Raw genomic sequence first — 20421 nt, 5'->3', positions numbered from 1 at the left:
ACGAGGGGCGTGTGTGTATCCATCAAACTGTCCTTATGCCTTCTCTGTGGAGTCACATTTTCCTACATAAAATTTTTTTAATAAAAAATTAGTGTTAAGGAATGAGTCAATAAGCAAATGAGTGTCAATGAAAGCTGCTTTAACTTTTATCCTTTGGCTTTAAACCTTTATTTTGCTGACCCTTTACACAGAGAAATCACCTTCTGATGTAGTGCCGTCATTTTCTCTGCACTTGTCCTATAACTTTGGGGAAGATCACTTTCATTCTGCCAGATTTTCAGCCCAAATCCCTCTCTGTTAGGGAAAAATAGTTGGCACCTATGACAAAAGAGGTTACTTGCCCCACCCATAAGAACTGAAGGTCAGTTATTGCATATCATAGAACCTTTATTATTTTTCCTCTAAATTCTTAGAAACTTACATAACGCCCGTGCTCTAGTTATGACACCATAGACATTTAAAATGCATCTTCGTTTATAAATATTTTACATTTGGTCCATAGAACAGATAATTTTACTAAATAATACTGTAACTTTTTTTAAAACAGGCTCTGTATATAGTTTGAATATGTATATATTACATATATTTTTTAATATAGAGATAAATTTACTTGATGTTCTGAGAATAAATCCTTATTGCAAAAAAAGCATATATGATAATACAATATCTCTCCCCCCACCCCGGGCAAATACTAAAAAAAAAAAAAGTTACACATATTCACGGATCTCACAGTAGATGTACGAGACTTAATATTGTGCTCTATAAGGTGAGTTTGGGTGGAAATCAGTTAGGGGATTTCTTGCCAAACATCTCAGTTGGAGGAGCTTACAAACATTAAATATACGGCATTTATCATAGAAAGACGGTCTCAGTTTCATGTTGAAGACAAAGAGAAGGGAGTCCCCAGCTGTCCCCTAAGGGAATGCACGCTTGGGCAGCAGATGGGACAGGGAGACACAGTGGCGGGTCCTTCCGTCCTAAACCCTAGAACCTCACAACTAGACGCAGCTGGATTGTGGCTTCCCCACACAGCCTGGGGTGCCTTGGCAATGTGACTATTTTACAGATGGCCTTGGGAAAGCTGCAGACCCATCAAGCCACACACGGGGACAGATGTGCATGGTGCGTGTATCTATGTGCATACAGACGTTTAAAATTCTCTACGATAATGTGCTGGGTGCTCTGAGGGTAATATCTTATTGCAAGAACTGGTGTGCTGGTCGCTTCTGGATGAGCATGAGAAGATACTGAAAAACTCACAGTCACAGTATTTACCATAGTTAATACGGATTAGTCAGGAAACACAGTTTGCGAGCTAACAAGCTAAGGACCTACAGGGGGAGACTTCTGCTTTGCTACAGGGACCCTTTCTCTTGGCCAATGAAAAGGCCACCTCACAGGAGCTCCTAGGACCCCATGACCTGGCTTTGCCACCAACACCATGAAGACGATTCCTGAAAGGGACACCTCCCACTTCCCAAGGAAGCACGGTTGGCTTCAGAAGCCCAAGGTGGGGTGGGACGGAGGCCGGGAGAACACTGGCACCTCAGTGAGTGGGCTTTGTGGGTCACAGTGCCTCCTGCTGAGGGATCCGGGGAAAGGAGGCAGCAGCTGAAAACGGGGTGGCAGTGCGAGTGACAGCATAGGGGGGCCTGCGGGACCGCTGGGTCTGCCTTGACCAGGACAGTCCCTTCCCCTTCTTCCCTCTGCAGGGGTTTTGTGCTCTGTAAAGGCGGGCAGTGAATGAGTGCTCCTGCTGGGACATCCCCCTTGGTGGCAACCAAGAGAAATCAGCTGTGCACGGAGCACTTTTCCAGCACGCAGAGCCCTTCTGGAAGGGGCAGGTGGGCCAGGTCCACTCGGAACCCGGCAGTCAAGTAGCTGCCCAGAGGCCCGTCCCCTTGTGGACGCGGGGAGAGGACACTGCCTGAGGTCTCCGGGGGTGTTTTGTCAGCTGCCTCAGGAAGGAGAAGCCCACAGCCGAGGAGTCAGAGCTCTGCTGGCTCCTGCCCCTTCGTGCGAAGCCCCTGTGGTCCCGTTGTACAAAATGCCCGTGTTGTGGGTCCCAAGCAGCATCTGGCAGAGCCGGCCTCCCGTGAAGTCCCACGTAACAGTCAGGGTCTGGCAGTAAGAGAACAGTCAGGAAAATGACTAAAAGCCAGGAGTGCGCATGGCCTCTCCCAGCCACACTCGCCGGCAGGCTAAAAATGGGCTACCGCGGCCGTGACAAATGCTAACTGGCCACTTGTTGCTTTGGGACCCCATGAAAAAGATCACCAGGCCCCCGGCGCTGGCAGCCACTGGGTGCTGCTGTCCATGGCAGGGCCCGCCCGGTCCAACTGTCCCCCATGCCCCTCCATGAGCCGATGGTGTCGGGATGCGCCACTTGAGGTAGGTGCAGATGGAAGGTGTCCAGTCATCAAGTGGCGGTCACTGGGGCTCAGCCAGGCAGGGGTGACAGCATCGGGTTGCGAGAGCCCAGCCCTAGATGTAGGCCTCCTTGCTGGCTGAGCTGCCGGCCTGGGGCTGCTCTGGGCCGTTCTCCGGGCGGACGATGTCCTCGCTGGGCTGGGTCATGACCTGGATGCGCTGTGGGCACCAGGGAAGGGAGGCGTGAGGTGCTCTGGGCAGTCGGCCTTGCAGACCTCATGTCTGCCCCTGTCCACCCTTGCTGATCCAGTCCAGCCACGCTGACCTCAAATACACCGGGTGAGTTCCTGCCCCGGGCCTTTGCATGTGCATGCTTTCAGATGGTTGTGCGGCTTGCTCTCTCACTCTTCCAGCCCCTACTTCATTTTTCTCCATGAGACATGACCCCATCTTGTGGGGTTTTTAGTTCGCTCATTGTATGCCTTCCTCTGCTAGAACGTACTCTCTTGCCTATCTGCCCATCTTGCCTAACACCCAAAGCTTTTGCTGTGGAAAGCTAAAGCTTTGGACCTGAAATTGGACAAAGGGGCTGTTTTGGCTCTGTGAACAACCCACTGCAAGGGCTGGGAAGCAGCTTCCCCCTGAGGGCCTCAGTTTCTCTACCTGCGAGAGAAGCAGACTGGCCAGGCAACTCCAGGGGCTGCACAGAGCCTGGTGCCTTAGATCTGAGAGCGCCCCCTTGAGGCAGCGACAGCGTCAGTAGAACCCAGAGTGGGTGGCTTCCTGGTGGCTTCCATGGTGAGCTTCTCCACCCTCCTGCAGGATACCTCTGCCTGAGCTGGCCCCCTGAGTCCCCACCTGGCACCCCGGACTGTCTTGCCTCGCTCCGGGAATTCTGTGCAAATTAACAAAGAGCTAGTATACACGAAGCATACGTTTAATGGCCCCCACCTGAGATTCTGAAACCCAGTACCCCCAAATCTGTAAGTTCTTTTTTTTTTTTCTTTTTTTTTCGGTTTTTGGGTTTTTTTTTTTCCAGTACCGGAAATCGAACTCACAACCTTGCGCTTGCCAGGCAGGCACTGGGCCACTGAGCTAAATCCCCAGCCCCCCAAATCTGTAAATTCTGAGTGCTGACTTGACATTCCCGACCTGGTGTGACATGGTGAGGCAGAACGTAAGTGTGCTAAAATATTGGCTAAAATTACCCAGTATGTCATTGTACTTATACAAGTATTTCCAAATCAAAAAAACTGAAATCCTGAACACTTTTGGTCCCAAGCATTTGGTTTGGTTAAGGGATCTGGAGCTGCCAGGTGTGGTGGTATGTGACTATAATCCCAGCACTCTGGAGGCTGGGACAGGAGGACTGCTGCAAGTTCAAGGCCAGCTTAGGCTACACAGTGAGTTCAAGGCCAGTCTGAACTACATAGCAAGACCCTGTCTCCAAAACAAAAAACAAAAACAAAAGCAAAACACAAAAAGAGAAGCCGGCCTGCATGGGACAGCAGGGTGGCGCTTCTCCTGCAGGTAAGAGCACACTTTCTTCTCAGTGAGCTGCAGAGGGAGATGAAGAGGAAGCCTCTACAAGTCTGACCCTGCCCTCCATCTGCCCCAAACCCTTGAGGGTTCCCCATAGCCCTTGGGACAGAGTCTAAAGTTCTTGTCTTGATTTCCAAAGCCCTTTGTGATCTTACCTGATCTTCCCTGATCTTCCTACACTGCCTTCTACCCTCTCCACTCTGCCCTGCATCCACATCCACCTCCATTCAGTTCACCAAATGCCATTTATACCCCTGGACCTTTGCACATGCAGTGTGTCTTCCCCTTTCCCTTCTAGGAATGTTCCTTTAGTGCCCACCACTACACCTAGTTGACCCTTAGGCGCTCCTTAGAGACCCCCACTTCTGAGAAGCCTTGTCGAATCCTCTTAGTCCCCAGGCAGGACTAAGGCAGAGCTCGTGGTGCCTTTCTCCTCCACTCACCCTAGCAGAGTCCCTCTAGCACCCCAGTGCCATGGCTCTCAGTTTGTCCCCTCCCCAGCTGGACCTGCAGCTCCTCAGGGATGGGGTTGCATCAGCATGTGGGGAGGGGACCAGCAGCCCCTCGGGTGGCAAGAAAGGGCTTACCTGCTTCAGAGAGCCCTTCAAGGTAAGGAACATGTAGGCCATGTACCCAGGGATGAGGACCATGGAGGACAGAGCCATGAGCCAGCCAACACCCTGGCCCCACTTGGGGAAGACGTAGCTGCCCATGGTGAGGGGTGTCATCTGTACGGCACTGAAAATGAACACACCCTGGGGAGGGTAGGGGGGGGGTGAGGGAGGGTCACCCAGACTGGACCAGCCGGGGCCCTCGCCTTCCACCCTGTCCCACGGCTGACCCCATCCTGATACCCAAAGCCCTGTTGGTACACAGGCACCTTTGTGCACAACAGGACAGGCGCCCTCTCTGGGCAGGACGTAGGAAAAGCTGGCCTCTCCCAGGTAAACAGAGCAAGGTTGAACATCGGCCTAGCTGCAAGTACCCCAGTTCCGAGTGGCCAAGTGGCACAGGCTGGCTGAGCCCCCACCCCTCAGTGGGTAAGCGGACCCGTAGCACCCGTGCCCCTAAGGACGTGAGCCTGCTGTCACGGGTTGACCGTTCCACTCAGCAGGCGCAAGGGAAAGACACTGGGGAGCCAGGGCTCTGGGGGCCACCCCTCCTGCCTTTGCCCTTGAAGTGTCTCCCCGGAACTGAGCTGCCTGACCTATGCCAGCCTCCTCTTAACAGGCGGTCCAGCCTCGTCCTTACCGCCACAATGATCGGGGTGAAGAAGGACCAGCAGAGCTTCCACCAGATGCAGGGCCTGGAGCCAACCATCTCTTGGATATTGTCATAGAATCGGTTGACACCTGTGACGTTTGGAGCAACAGAATGGGGGTGTGTGAGCGGTGGGTCCTGCCCCTTACTGTGGCGGGACCAGGAGCAGATCCCATGAGAGGTCACGTTACTCCTCCGAACCCGCTTCCTCTTTGTAACGCAGCAGCGATGCCGTGTGTTGGAAGCATTTCTAGGAGCCGCAGCAAGTAGGAAAGTGAGTCACCCTGACACAGAGACAGCCACCAGGGAAGGGGCCTTACAAAATGTGTCCTGCTCTCAATGACCCTCCTGCACCACATCTGTCCCAGATGTTCCTTCAGTGGCTTCACTGGACAGGGTTTTTCCCTTTTGGTCTGTTGCTGGCACTTGATTATAAAGAACTGCAAATTCCATTAAAAAAAAAAAAAAAAAAAAAAAAAAACAAACCTGCAGGATGCCTTGAAGTCACCAGAGCCCACCTGAACACCAGTCAGCTCACAGGCAAAGTCACTGGTTGGACCAGCCTGGCAGGGGGCAGGGGACATTGGCAGGAGGCGAGGTGCAGGTCTACCCGGAGGAGACACGGAGCACCGCGTCACCTCCAGAACACTCGATTTGCTCTGGTAACTGGATGTGCGGGGAAGCACGTCCCTGGGGCCAACGGGCAGGAGGCTTGGGACGCGGAAGACACAAAAGCAACACACAAGATCAGCATCCCTGCTTTCTGTCTCAGAGAGCACAGACTTTTACGTATAGCCTAGTTGTTCTCAAATGTGGAGCTTTAAAGCTTTAAAAAAATACAGCAGTTTGGGTTTCGCTTTTCTGCATAAAATCTCCAACTAACCTTTTTATCCCCAAATTTATGAAGCGCTGGCCCCATTTTAACTGAATGTATTTAACTGTTCCTCTTGTGTCTTCTAAACACAGCCTCACTGAATAGTTGTGAAGACCAAATTAGTCACTGTGGGGGGAGGGCCTGGGGCTCACACCGCGTTTGTTGAATGATGACTGATGAAAGGAATGAACGAATGAGTGAACGAGTAAGGGAGAAGGGTGCTGCTCACCGTAAAACCAGGAAATGGAGACACACTCGAAGAACACGAGGAACAGCAGGCTCATGCCGCTGGCAGAGTAGTAGTCAAATAGTTTGAAGACGTAAATGCCCCCCTGTAAGAGGAAAGGTGAGTGACCCCAGCACCCAGAGCGTTCAGCTTGGGCCTGAAGAGGGCAGACCTTATTAGGCTACACTGCAGCAAGAAAGCTAGAGGACGGACTACAGGGAGAAAACCAAGGGCTTTGTGAACATGACCGGATGTGGGCGTTCGCTTTCTGAGGACTGGTAAGAAAATGTCCAGGTAGCAGAGGGAGACACCCCGTTTCCAGCAGGGTTGGAGGGCAGAGCGAGGAAGTGGTCACCAAGCCATCTTTGCTCAAAGACGCCTTTGCCCTGCTAAAAGCTCCCTTGGCTTACACAGGACAATAACATAGCACATAAAGAGGCAGAGAGAGAGACCAAGTCAAGTCGGCTCTAATCCAGACGCCACAGGTTCTGCCCCCTTCCCATCCGTCTAGCTCCCTAAAGCCATTCCCACCACAGGGCCTTGGCACCTGCTGTGGTCTCTTTCCTGGAGCCTCCCTGCCCAGCTGTCCCTCATCAAAAGTCTCAGCTCAGCTGTCACATGCTTGGAGAGACCTCTGCGGCCATCCTGTCCCAGGCAGAGTCCCTCCCAACCTGTGGGCCACGCTCAGTTTCATTGTCCTGATCTTCTCCTGACACTGTCATCTAATGTCTAACTGGGCCCAGCAGCCCCGGGTGCACAGCTGTCTACTGAGCCCACCTGGGTGATGTTGGAGAGGCCGATCAGGTAGGACACGATGCAGACGGCGGCGATGAAGAGCTCCCTGCGGTTGCGGAGGAGCCGAGGGTACTCGTCCACGAGCGCAGTGATGAAGCCTTCCACAGTGCAGAACTGCGGGGGACAGAGACAGCCGCCTGCAGCAGCCCCAGCCCCACTGGGACCCGGCCAGCCTTGGGGCGCAGACTCGTTTGACCCCTCGCTCACTTTGGGACCTCAGGAGCACTCTTTCCCTCTGGCCCTCGGTTTTCCCTAGGAAGTGGGGATGGTGGTTGAGTTGCTTCCCGGGGTCTCACGGGGTAGAACATTCCAGGAATCTTGGATCTGGGGTCATTTTCCTGAGGATCTAGGAGTGCCCTCCGCTCTCTGCCGGCTCTGGACTGAGCAGCCCCGAGTGGGGGGCGCAAGGCGTCAGGTTCTCACCTGGCTGTCGATGCCCAGCATCAGGAGCATGGAGAAGAAGAGGATGGCCCAGAGCGGGGAGATGGGCAGCTGCGTCACGGCCTCTGGGTACGCCAGGAACGCCAGGCCGGGACCTGGGGGCAGGCGGGAAGGAGAAGGCGTGGGCGCTCAGAGCACCCCCACTGCCCCGCCCACTTCTCAGGCTTTGTTTCCTGGCATCTGTGGAGGAATCTTAGGAAAGAGCCGGGTGGGAGGCTGTGGGGCTGGTCCTCGGGTAAGAGGACCAGAGCAGGGCTGTGACCTCATCCAGACCAGGGCTGCAGAGGCCTGGCCAGTGGGAGGGACAGTACCTGCCAGGGCACGAGGGGCAGGTGGAGGGCAGGCCCTGGGGGCTGTGGGGAGGCAGGGAAGGGTGTGGGGTGAGGCTGAGGCTCCCGCCTGGCCGCTGGTCAGCGGGCTCCTCCTCTGATGGGAGCACCAGGTGGGGGCAGGCTGGGGGGCTGCATTGGCGCACTGGCTGGGGTGTTGGGGACGCCCTGGAATGAGGAGCAAGGAGATCGCCATCTCCTTGGTCTGGATCTGAAAGCAGGCAGGGGTGGCAGCTGGGGAGTCCCTGGGACGTGGCAGGGGGTGGAGGGTTATTGCGGTAGGGGAGATCAGAGCCTCAGCAGAGAATGTGATTAGCCAGGTCTCCGAGGGACAGGGACAGGGTGCGTCACCCGTGTGTCTCCAGAGCCTCAGTGGAGCACATGGACCGGCTGAACGGGGAGTGGAGAGGGGCTGGAGTGGGCACAGTTTTTGATGAGTGCATTTTTGGTGCTGGGACAAAAGCACCAAAATGTGGGGGCCTTGTGTCATGGAGGTGACATGGGCCCTGCAGTGTGCCCCCCTCCACCGCTGGGCGCAGGGCCCTCCAGGCGTCACTGACCTGAGGCGGCCACATCGGCAATGGACCTTTTGGTGACATGCGCCATGAAGCCCACGATGGAGAAGATGACGAAGCCCGCGAACATGCTGGTGCAAGAGTTGATGCAGCAGACAATGATGGAGTCCCTGGAGAGGGGGGCTTGGGTCAGGGAGGGGCAGGCCGGAGGAGATGCAGCCCTGAGGACAGGGAGCCCTGAGGACAGGTCCCGGAGCACCAGGGAGGGCAGGGCCAAAAGGATCTGGGACAGGAGGAAATGGGGCCAGCCGGGTGACCTTGAGTGGCTGGCTCAGGGCGGGGTGATCAAGAAGGCAAAAAAGGAGGCGCAAATGAGAATGTCTGGGGGCTGGGCGTGGCCGAGAGGGCTTGACTGGGAACCCAGAGGCAGGGCCTTGGAGAAGGGGCGGGGTCTGGAGAAAGGGGCGGGGCCAGGGCGGGGCAGGCCAGGGCAGGGCAGGCAGTGGAAGTTGGGAGGAAGGAGTAGGGCAGGAAGGACCAGGATCTTGCACCCTGGCACCTGTAGACGTTGTTGTGGAAAGAGTTGTAGCTCCCGAGAGCGATCAGGGACCCCAGGCCCAGCCCATAGGAGAAGAAGATCTGGGTAGCCGCATCCAGCCACACCTGTGGGCAGGAGGATGGAAAATGGTCCCACTAACAGCCGCAGCCGCAGCCCTTTTTCAGGCGCCCAGCAGCCCTGCCGGAGGGACAACAGCCCCATCTGAGGCTGGTGAGTGGGGCTCGGGCCCAGGGCTGTCCTCCGGCTGCGAGGAAGGGGGTGCTCACCTCTGAGTCGGACAGCTTGCGGAAGTTGGGCGTAATGTAGAAGAGGATGCCTTCCTTGGCCCCCGGCAGCGTCACTCCGCGGAAGAACAGGATGATAAGCATGATGTAGGGATAGGTGGCCGAGAAGTACACCACCTGAGGGGCGTGGGCGAGAGTCACCGGCCAGCTTGCCCCTGCCTCACCCGGGGCCAGGCCTTCTTCCTCCAGGAAGCCCTCCTGGATGCCTAGTCTGATGTCCACCCCCGGAAGCCCCTCCCTGATGTCTGAGCCAACCAGCTCAGCACCTGCTTTTCCTCCGCATCTCCTCCCGCCCGCCCCTCCCTGACCCATCCCCCTCTCTTCCTCTCAGTTTATGATTTCTAAATTACCCAAGTCATATGTGGGATGCCTGGGAAATTCAGAAATTACACATGAACACACAGGCCCCTTTGGCTGGCGCTAGAGTAGAAGCTACATGAGGGACAGAGTTTGTGTGATTCACAGCTTGGTCTCCCTAGTCCCTAGGACCGTCCCACAAGTGGCCCTTCCATAAGTACATGGACGCTGACATTTCAGGATAGCTCCTGTGAGGCTCTCCTGAGCACGTCTGGTCACATTTGCAGCTGCTTTCCCATTGAAAGTGCTTAAAGTTGAAAAACCCACAGCTATACAGTTTTGTCTCCTGAGCACTGTGTCATACACAGTGTCATTTTTAGTCATAGGGAATGGTCCCTCAGGGTCCCACTGTCCCCTTTCAAGTCCATCCTACTGCTGTCCATTGAGGTTAATTCTAATTTTATGTGAATGTAAATACTACAGTGAACATCTCTATATAAATCTTTATCTACAAAATTATTATGCCCCTCCCGGGACCTCTTTCCAGCAGTGAATTACTGACAGAATCGACTTCTCCAGGGCTCTGGCCCACGTTGCCTAATTGACTTGTAGAACTGGGCTGCACTCAGCAGCAGAGCAGCTTTCCCACAGTGCTGGCAGGGAGAACAGTAATAAGAGAACTATTTTGGTCAAATTGATAATCAAAAGACCAATATTGCATGGAATTTCGTTTCTCTGCTCACTGTGTGAGGGGCAATTTCCAAGTGCAGTGGACTTTGTGTCTCCGGCTCTGCTGCGACCCTCCATCCTGGGTTTCCCTCCGGGTTCGTGCCTGCCTTGGACTTGGCTCGAGGTTAATGTGGGACTGGGAAAGGCAGCTGCCATCCACCGGAGACACCACTGCCCTTAGAATTAGGGAGGGGGCTTCAACATCATGTGTATGACCTACAGACTGGACTGGGTGACTTCTGGTCAGCTTCGTGTCCTTTCTGGTCCCATTTCCTCATCCGGGCAGTGACAACCTTGCTACCCAGAAAGGCGTCCTTCAGGCTGTGGCCAGGGACAGACTCAGCCAGCCTCTGTCCCTCCGCTCCTGTGGTGGAGTTTGGAAGGGGCCCACCCATGTGACCGCCAGTGGGAGCAGCCGGCCTCTGTGTGCCCGGGCTGGGCAACCTGCACGGAACCTTTATGATCTCACTTCACAGAAAGGGAAACGGGGGAGTAGAGAACTGTAGGGACCTCTTTATCAGGGCTGGACAGTGCTCTTGGGAGAGGAGGCCCCGTGTCCCTCTGTGGACCTCTGTTGCCTTCCTCGACTCTGCACACATCCCTACCTTCCCGGTCCAGCCCACACCCTTCCAGATGCAGAAGTACACCAGGATCCATGCAATGGCCAGGGTGATGGCCAGCGGCCAGCGGATCTGACCCGGCTTGTCCAGCCCGTCCGTCATTTGATGCATGTTGCGCCTGGTGGGACAGAGCAGCCATGAGCGTCACAGGGGCTGGGGCAGACGGAGGATGCAGGGTGCCCAGGCGTACACATGAGCCACACCTCCTGGTCTGTGTGGGGATGGTGAGGCCCCACATAGTGTCACCAGGACGTGTCGGGAGGTCAGAGAGCGGGACTTGCTGCTCAGCCTTGTCACTGTTCACTGGGATGCCACAGAGGCTTCCAGGGGACCCGCTGCCAACGGTGCTCTGCAGTGAGCAGCTCCCTCTGTTCTCAGCATGAAGCACAGACTCCCAGCCTTGTGAGCCAGCCCCTGACTCCCTCCCCTTTCTCCTCCTCCTGCTGCTCCTCCTCCTCCTCCACTTCCTCTCTCTCTCTCAGAGGCTACCCTCCCACAAACAAGAAACCTGTGTGTGCTTCCCCCTAGTGGAGTCCTTTGTTCACACAGCCATGTCTTTCATCCCACTGGCACATAGTAGGTGCTCAGGAAATATAGTAGGCACATAGTAGGTGTTCCATGTGTGTGGAACACATGGCTGAGTGAGTTAGAGCTCGAACATGCCCAGGAGAGTTCCACATGGGAGGTGTCAGTGGGCATCCGGCATCTGCGTCTCCCTCATGGCCCCTCAGTGCACAGCTTGCCCTGGGCAGAAAGAGGCTCTACCTTGCTGCACCCCCCGCCCCTGGTCCCCACTGTCCTCCCGGGCCCCATGCTGCCCACACTTACTCCCAAAACTCCACCACAGCGCTGGTCATGTTGGTGGTGTTGACAATGCTATAGTTGGAGAAGCAGTGCTCTGTGTTCCAGGGGTTGTCACACTGTTTCCATGGCAGCGTCTGCAAGGACATGGTCACATGGACCCTTCTCAGGAGCCCTCAGGCCAGCAAACAGGGTCCGAGCTGGCTCCGTCCCTCCTCACCATCCCCTGGGCAATTTTGAAAACCCACTTCTTCTCCCCAGCAGCTCTTAGGATTAGAGAGGGACAGCAACCTGCTTGAGGTCACACAGCTATGAAGTGTCAGTGCTGAAATGTGAACCTTGACTGGCTCAAGGAGAATAGTTTCACAACTGCACTTAGGACTCTGGGTCCTGGGCTAAGTCCCTTCTCTGTGACTCTGCACAGGGATGATGACAGTGACACGGTGCTTCTCCTGAGCCAGCTGGGACCTGGACACTTCACATGCATTTGCTGCTGCACCTCTGAGCTTCATGGGGTAGGGTTCATTTATGTTTTGTTAGTCTCTGTCTCTCTCTCTCTCTCTCTCTCTCTCTCTCATCTCTCTTTCTCTCTCCCTCTCCATCTCTCTCTCTCTCTCTCTCTGGTACTGGGGATTGAATGCAGGGCCTCACACATGCTAAGAACATGCTGTACCACTGAGCTACATACACCCTTTACCCTTTAAATTTTTATATTTGAGACAAGGTTACACTAAGTTACCCAGGGTGGCCTCAAAACTGTAATCCTCCTGCCTCAGCTTCACGAGTAGCTGGGATTACAGGCATGAGCTTCCACAAATTCACATGTTGTTTTCCTTTTCTTTCCCTTTGGTGGTAAAGATGTGTCACATAAAATTTATCTTCCGGATCATTTTTAAGCACACGTATCACAGGGAGCCATCACCGTCATCTATCTACAGCTCTGCATTTCGCAAAACCAAAACCCCGTCCCCACCCAACACTAACTCCCAGCTCCCCCTCTCCCGAGCCCTGTGAACCACTTCCTGCTTTCTGTGTCACACGATGGAGTCCTATGGCACGCATTCTGGGACAGCCCCAATAGCAGAAGGGTCCCGGGGGCAGCAGGGGTGGCGAGGCTGGCAGGCTGTCTCACCGTGGTGAAGGAGTTGTACAGGTAGTAGATGGCCCAGGAGATGATGACGATGTAGTAGATATTCAGCCAGAAGGACAGCACGGCCGCAGCCAGGCCCACACCTGGGACAGAGCACAGTGTCCCTACCCTGCTTGGTGTGTGGTGACAGCCACTGCCTAGCTACTACCTCCTCAACCCTGGGGACACCGAGCCTACAAAGGTAGGGACCAGCCAGAGGCCATATGCACCTGGCCAGTGGGCTCAGAGTGTCAGCGAGCCGGTCCAGCCCGTGAGCAGTGATTGCGGCTCCCACAAGGCCTCCTGAGTGCCCACCGGCACCAACCACAGGGGCAGAGTCACTCCCTCGAGTGAAGTGAGCTCATGGATGGGCAGGATCCAGACCCACTTCCCTCTGCCCACAGCAGCCACCCTTCTGCTCAGATGTGAGCCTTCTGGAGGGGCCCTGGCTGCACACAGGCCTGGGGAAGGGCTCCCATGACTAGGGCCCAGCCCCCCGTGACCAGGGCATGTCCTACACACTTACCCTTGAACATGGGGGCCAGTTTCCACACACCCAGGCCCCCGATGGACGTGTACTGGCCCAGGGAGCACTCCAGCAGGAAGAGTGGGACCCCCGCAAAGATGAGTGTCAGGAAGTAGGGGATCAGGAAGGCCCCTGCAGGTGACAGGACACAGGCTGTGGCCCCACAGTTTGGGGGGCCCCCTCTCATTGGCGGGGCACTATGATTCCAGGTCCCCCTCTGGGACCTCCCGCTCTGTTTCCAAAGCATGCCCAAAGCCAAACTGCAGCCCAAGGGTGTCCCTCTGCTCCAAATACACGCACTGCACTTTGCAAAGTAAAGAGATGAACGTTTGCATCAGTTGGGGAGGACAACTGTGCTTTGGGATTTGTGAGGCTGAGGTCTTCTATGTCTTTAAAGCTCACTGTGTTGAAGGCTGGGCGACCAATTGGTGGGCTTTGGGGAGGTGATTAGATCACGGGGCTGCTGGCCTCATGCTGGTGGAAGGGCACGGTCAGAGAGTGCAGGCTTGGGGACTAAATCTTGCCCCCCCACTTCCTGCCTGCCATGAGGTGAGCAGATTCCCCCCACCCCCCGCCACCGCACCCTTCCACCATGATGTTCACCACCCACCAGAACGCAACGCCCGCTGACCAAGGGCTGCAACAGTGGGCCAAAATCTACAGTGCTTCCTTGGGTCATCATTCCAAGGTATTTTGTCACAGAGACAGGAGCTGACTAACACAGGACTCTTTTGATAAAGGGGCAAGAAACAAGAAATGAGACCCAGTACCAACAACGTCTGGAATCTTTACAGGGCTTTTTCCCCGGAGGTTGCCCCAGACAGTGCCTGAGCAGGACCCAGCTGGGAGGGCACGAGGCCACCACCTACCGCCGCCGTTCTTCCCGCAGAGGTAGGGGAACCTCCAGACATTGCCCAGGCCAATGGCGTAGCCCACGCAGGACATGAGGAAGTCAAAGCGACCCTTCCACGTGTCTCGATCAGGAAGGTCCCCCGCCTTCTTCTGCACCTTGACCACTAGGGTTTTGGGCTTGTCGTTGGCCAAGGGGGCCTCACTGACTTCGGTGGAGATCTGCCCGTCGGCCACCTTGCTGCTGTTGGTCGCCATGTCGCGTTTGGACGTGGGCGTCCTGGCGGATGGACGTAGGATCTCGGCCCCAGTCCACGTGGACAGCAGCTTTGCGGCTGAAGGTCACCCTAGAGGACAGAGGCGGGATACAGGCACAGTGAGCACCAGGATTCTGTAGTTACCTTTCTCCACAATAACAGTGACAAAGGGACCCCACACAGGCTGGGGGCTCCAGCAGGCATCCTCAGCCCTCTGTCCCCCCAGGCCCACTCCTGAGGAAAGGACAGGAAGATACAAAGACATAGGGAGCAGGAGGGTCTGCTGCACGCTCCCCAGCCAGCTCCAACTCTGGCCCTCTGTGCATCCTTCCTGAGGCCACCTCACTTCCTGAGAGAAATACAGTGTGTTTGTTGATAAAATCCCTATTGCTACCTCCTAGGAGACAATTAGATTTATCCTTCCTAAGGCCATAATAGTCGTGGTCAGTGCAAGCCCAATGGGGACTGTAGCTTTAGTCATAGTCCCCTTTATCAATTTCCAGCTGTGTGACTTTGAGTAGACTTGACCTCTCTGTGCCCCACTATCCCTGTCCTTTAAGCTGAGGGTAACAGCACATTCCCTACTGGGTTGTTGGAAAACCTTGAGTCTATACATTTAAAAAACTACAAAAGAAGGTTTTTACACTTGACACCCGGTCCTGGTCCTTCCTTGGGAAAGGACCACTGTCTTGAATGACCTCTTCGGGCTCCTAGTCACCCCAAGATGAACCAGTCCTCTGCACCCTTCTTACCTCTTTAGCTCCAGAGGCAGCATGAGTAGGGGACAGGGTGTGAAATTGGCCTCAGAGCAGTCGTGAGTTCAAATCTCCTGTCTGACTTTTGTCAGCAGACTACTAGTACTAATATTCTTCTGAAGTACTATTCTTGATGACTCTAAGCCTCAGTTTCCCCACCTATAAAAGGAGGCGATCCTCTCCAGCTTGTCCCATTGTAGCAAACTTTAGCTGTGCTGGTTATCTGGGAGCAGGAAGTCCATGAACCGGCCACTGTTACCTGATGGTCTGCCGCAGGTCAGCTCCAGCAAGGTCCCCGCAATCCCTGGGCCGAGCTGCCGAGCACATTAGGGAAGAAAGGGGGTGGGTGAGAGGACAGGTGGCGGTGGGCTGTGCAGCGTCCACAGAGCGTCCCCAGCCACGGAGACCACAGCCAGTCCACCCAGTGTGGTGCAGGACTCCTGGGAGGCCATTGTGCCGGGGACAATACGATGAGCATGGGGGTGTGAGGGTGACACTCTGTAATTCTACCCAAAGGAAAAGAAAAGCCAGTGGAGGCTGGGGATGCTGCATCTGAGCCCCACGAGGAGCCGCGGGACACGGCTGATGGTTTCCTTTATTTCTTCAAATATATGAACCTAAGGTTTAATGTAGCTGTTTCCTGCATCCTCAGTCCAGATGAGCGGAAGTGTGATAACAGACAGTGTAAGACCACTGGGAAGAGCCCGGTGTTTTGTGCAGTCAAAAAAGCAAGTTTTGGAGCAGCCCTCTCACCCCCATCTAGTCATAAAAACTCACAAAGAACCACCCTGGAAGGATACACCCGAAGATGCCTCCATGGATCTGTTTATGAGTGATTTTTGTTTTCTCCTGTACGCGTTTTCCTTTTTTGATTTCTGGGATGGTCTTTAAAAGTTAAGTTAATAAAATGGCACCAAGTAAATGTACGGAACCCTCCCTCGGGACCAGCCGGAAGCTGCGAAGCTGCAGCACTGTGCAGCTCCTGGATCTGGTCCCTCACGTACATCGACCAACGCCGCGGTCTTCTCTCAGGGCTCGAACACCACCCACACTTTCCCGCCACCCTGGCTTCTCCTCCTCACGGGTGCCCACACGCGTTGACCACCTGTCTAGAGGTGGTGGCTGGACCTGGCGGAGCCGCCACCACACTCAGGAACAGCAGGAAGCACGGGCAGCTGATCTGAGCTCCATCTGCGAGTCTCGGGGGCTGCAGGAGACAGCAGCCCCAGGAAATGGGGAGAGCCAAAGGGGACCCTGGCACAGTGTCTCCGTAGCTACCACACTAGTAGTGCTCTCGGCTGTCCCCAGAATCTAGTCTGGTGGGCTCCAGCTGCCATGTTTGCCCAGTACGATCCACTCACCTTCCACCAAGGCCGATCACCTGACCCAGGATAGCCAATTGCACGCCTTGCCTGGAAGTTTGGCCTGGGATTCCGGGGAGGCACAAGCTCGGGAATGCCTTGGGGACCCAGAAACAGCCCCCTCTCCCCACCTGGCACTCAGAGGACCGCGGAGGCAGGCAATGGAGAGTCCAGAAGGCACTTTCTCCCGCTGCAGCTCCAGGCTGTCTTGAGACTGGCTACATCCCTCCTGGCCTGGGATTTGACCAGACCCCATGCTGCGGCTGGACTGTCCCTAGATTTCCAGATGGGAAGGCTGCCGCCCAGGCAGCACCGCTGAGGCTAGGACTTCCAGTGACAACCAGGCCAGGAGGGTGGGCTTGTTATGGAGCTGGGTCTACCTCTCCTCGTCGCATTCTCTGCAGGATGCAGCAGTGCCCCCAGCCCCAGCCCAGACTTCCAGCCTCTGTGACCCCATAACCTCAGATGGTGATAAATGGCTCAGTCTGCAGTGCTCTGTGACAGCTGCACGAAACAATGACAGCCCCGAGTCATAAAATAAACTCCTCTGCTTTGTGAGCCCTGGCTTTCAGACCCGTGACAACCTTGAATCTTGGCACGTGTCTCGGTCCCCTAGAAAAGCCATGTCCTGGGTCCTCAGCCCACCTCACACTGAGCCTGAGGGAGCAGAGCTGGTGGCTGCTGGGAAGGACTCGCTGTGGGGACAGTGTGCATGTGTCCAGATTCAGCTGGACACCCACACCTGCCAGCAAGGGCGGGGAACTATGGCGGTGCTTTCCTCGCTCTGTGAAGACCGACCTGGGAGCCAGACCATGAACGTGGGCCACCCGTACGGCCCGGAGGACGTGGGGCCGAGGACAGTCTTGGATTTGCCCCTCGGCACCGCATAGAGGGCCAGGCCTCCCTGTGACACCTGCAGATGCTGGCAACTTACTCCAGCAGCCCAGAACAATAACAGACAGAATTTTCTAGGGCTCCTTCCTTACTCAGGCCCCTCCGTGTCTCTCGGGTTTCCAAGGCCAGTGGCAACTGCCCTTCAGTCCCCACTGGGAAGAAAAGCTTCAGTCCTGTAAATGCCGACTGTATGCACAGAGCCGCAGACACTGGCTCCAACTGGGTCACGGCTAGAAGGAGACTTTCTGCCCGAAGCTCACCAGACCGTCCCATGCTAACTGCTGCAAGATGTAGGCGAGCAAAACCCTGTAGGCCCAGAAGGAAGGAGCTAAATCAGCAAGAGAAGGTTTCCCAGAGGAGAGGCCACCTAGGCTGGGTTTTGAAAGCTGAATATGAGTTCACCAGGCTCAAAAAGAGGAAGCAGGTATGCCAAGTGAAGGGAAATTCATGAACATAGGCATAAAACATCCATGACAGCCTGCCCTTCCTCAGGGTGCACCCTGTGGCCACATTCATAAAGCCCCTGAGAAAGACGGGGACAAACCAAGTAGGGAAAATGCCTCTGCCAATTCTGAATGAGCAGATGCCTAGCAAGAGAAAGAAAACATGTGTGGCTTGGAAGCCCCAGATTAGAAGTGGCAAAATGGGTCAAAACTGGCCCCTGGACTTATTTTACCGGCCAGAGTATTAAAAAAAATCAGCCTGAATTAGGAGCCAGAAATGTGACAGGCTGGGATACAGTATTTCAAGCAGTGGGACAGCAAGTGCAAAGGGCCTGAGGCGGGAAAGAGCTTGGTATGTTTGAAAGTCACCAAGGAGGCCAAGGAGGTGGGAGTCGAGTGCAATCACGTGGGGATGGATCACATGGAGGCAGTGGACAGGGCCAGGTCCCACAGGGCTGCCGAGGCCAGGTCCCACAGGGCTGCCGAGGCCAGGTTGTGGAGTTCAGATTTTATTCTAAATGGGATGGGTGGCCTGCCTTGTCCTATCTCAGCTCCAAGAGGCTGCAGAGGGGCCCCTTCAGAGGCTGAGGGTCCAGGCGAGAGACGCTGGAGACCTGACCTGAGGCAGGCCTCGCAGTGGCAGCAGGCTGGCCTGGATGGCAAGCGGGGGTGTGGAAGCCAGCGGAGACAAGCTCTCTCTGTCCCATGCATCAGAGGGACGGGTGGCCGTGTGGGGCGGGGGGAGCCCGAGTCTCAGGGCTGCCATTGTCCCTGGTCAGGCTGGGCGTGTGGGTGTTGCGGGGGGGGAATGTCCCCTCCCCCAAGGCTGCACTCGCTCCCACTTTGTTTCACTCCCGTTTTGTAATTCCAAAAGTTGCAGCGCCTCGCTTTAGACCAAGATCGCTTGACTTGCTTTTATTTCTTTCTGAAACATGGAGGTTCAAAAAAAAATTTCATATTGAGTTTGGCTTCGCGCCCAGAGAGGCAGAAGCAGTCTATTCTCTGGTGCAGGGAAAACGCGGGGCTCCATTCACTGGGAGCGCTCAGCATCTGTGTGTGCCCGGGCTGTGCCAGCGCCCGCTCACCCAGCAGAAGAGCAACCTCTTACAGCGCACCTACTGTGTGCACGAGCTGGGCCTTGCTGCCTTCTTCACCAGACAGACAAGGAAACTGAGGCTGGCCAGCCCGGGGCTGCTATAATGGAGCCTCAATCAGCGCCCAGAGGCTCCAAGTGTGTCAGTGTCACCCATGGGCACAGCGTCACCCACAGGGAATGGCAAGCCTGCTCCAGACCAGCAGGGTGGATGCTGCTTTGGAGGTGGGCAGGGCAGACCGGAGCGTAGCTGGAGACCCTGCTCCTGGCCCTCACCTGCAGCCACCTTCACTGCCACACCGATGCTCTGTCTACACCGCAGGTCACAGTGGAAGGAAAGGCCCCAAGAGGGCCAGTGAGTGGCTCCCACCCCAGCCCCTCGCAACCCACTGCTGCGAACTCCTCAGTGGCCTCAGCCCACCCGAGGTCACCTGCATAGCCCACGACCACATCTCTCCCGTCCTGGACACCGGCCCCCAGCACCCCCAGGACCTGCACTCGAGTGGCTCCTTTGCTCAGTCTCCCCACTCATCCATGGGATCGGCGGGAGCTGCTTTCCACAGTGGTGTGTGAATGTTCCAGCACCCAGCCCGCCCAGCAAGTGCTGCTTACCCGGATGTGAGAATCATCGCTAGTCCTGCCTCACACGGAGGCGCAGAGAGCCGCACAACCTACAGGATGCCCAGGACTAGACGCAGGCGCGACACCAGCGCTCCCCTACCCGGCCTGTGTGAACCCTCTGCAGCTGCACACAGCTGGCCTGGCGGGGGCCGCGGCTGGAGGGCTGTGCCGCATGGAGACAGTCTGTCCGGCCTTGCTGCCCCCAACAGATGGTGCCCTGCCTGCTCCCAGCCCCTGGGCGCCCAGAAGTGTGGCTTCCTGGGACTCCTCCAAAACCACACTGGAGGAGAAGGCTGGTGGTCAAAATCAATTCTGCAGCCCCTGGGGGCTGTGCAGCTCCAGCCAACAGAGCAGAAGACTCCACAGAGCCCCAGCTTTTCACTCCCAGTGGGGAAGAAAAAGTAGAGCTCAGTGGGCAGGAGGAGACAAGCAGGATGCTTGACAGGCAGGCCAGGGCACGGGGTCCATTACCTTCCTCTTGTCAAGTCTCGCATTGAGGCACAGAGAGGGACAGGCACTTGCCCAAGGTCACCAGCAAGGAGCTGGGGGCACGAAGACTTGAAGCCAGGCAGCTGCGGTGCTGCGTCTCCACTCTCACCTGGTCCCCTCTGCTGTCTAACAGGGGCCTGCCATTCCTTCAGCCCACCCTTGGTGTGTGCTAGTGACCCGCCCCCATCAGGAACATCCTGAGACCCTTCCTGCGCTGAAGACACAGCCCACTGGCTCCTGAGGCACGTCTGGGAGAGGCCTTCCTAGGAGGAGAACAGACAGTCATCTTGAGACCCACAAAGGGGAGCTGGATCCTCACACATTCTTTCCTAGCTGTGTGACCTCAGGCTAGTGCCTTGCCT

At 55.9% G+C, this 20421-nt stretch overlaps 1 protein-coding gene across 2 annotated transcripts; it reads right to left on the bottom strand.

Annotated features, from left to right (window-relative positions):
• Window positions 1-366: 366 nt before the first annotated feature.
• On the bottom strand, window positions 367-15478 carry Slc6a1 (solute carrier family 6 (neurotransmitter transporter), member 1). 2 transcript variants are annotated; one of them, XM_005387004.1, is made up of 15 exons: window positions 15418-15478; window positions 14167-14493; window positions 13298-13429; window positions 12775-12875; window positions 11670-11779; window positions 10827-10959; window positions 9178-9312; window positions 8912-9015; window positions 8398-8522; window positions 7491-7603; window positions 7050-7181; window positions 6276-6378; window positions 5164-5264; window positions 4500-4667; window positions 367-2589 (listed from the first exon to the last, which is right to left on the bottom strand). In XM_005387004.1, exons 2-15 carry the CDS (start codon window positions 14402-14404, stop codon window positions 2485-2487), a joined length of 1800 nt encoding a protein of 599 aa, XP_005387061.1. In that variant the 5' UTR covers window positions 14405-14493; window positions 15418-15478; the 3' UTR covers window positions 367-2484. The 2 variants fall into 2 exon arrangements, with proteins under 2 accessions (XP_005387061.1, XP_005387062.1); XM_005387005.1 differs by lacking the exon at window positions 15418-15478 and adding an exon at window positions 15318-15405.
• Between the last annotated feature and the right edge of the window lie 4943 nt (window positions 15479-20421).

Source organism: Chinchilla lanigera, unplaced genomic scaffold, assembly GCF_000276665.1.
Source record: "Chinchilla lanigera isolate Chin_1 unplaced genomic scaffold, ChiLan1.0 scaffold00028, whole genome shotgun sequence".
In the NCBI taxonomy this organism is placed as follows: domain Eukaryota; kingdom Metazoa; phylum Chordata; class Mammalia; order Rodentia; family Chinchillidae; genus Chinchilla; species Chinchilla lanigera.
The sequence above is the reverse complement of the archived record's forward strand: the minus strand, read 5'-3'. Positions and strand labels throughout refer to the sequence as shown.

Bases quoted from the DNA above. Each gene is read 5' to 3' on its own strand.
- Slc6a1 (XM_005387004.1), bottom strand. From the start codon at position 14,404: ATGGCGACCAACAGCAGCAAGGTGGCCGACGGGCAGATCTCCACCGAA. The intron at 9,016-9,177 runs GTGAGCACCCCC...TCCTGCCCACAG, and splicing joins GCAAGCTGTCCGACTCAGAG to GTGTGGCTGGATGCGGCTAC. The intron at 8,523-8,911 runs GTGCCAGGGTGC...CCCCCTCTCCAG, and splicing joins TTCCACAACAACGTCTACAG to GGACTCCATCATTGTCTGCT.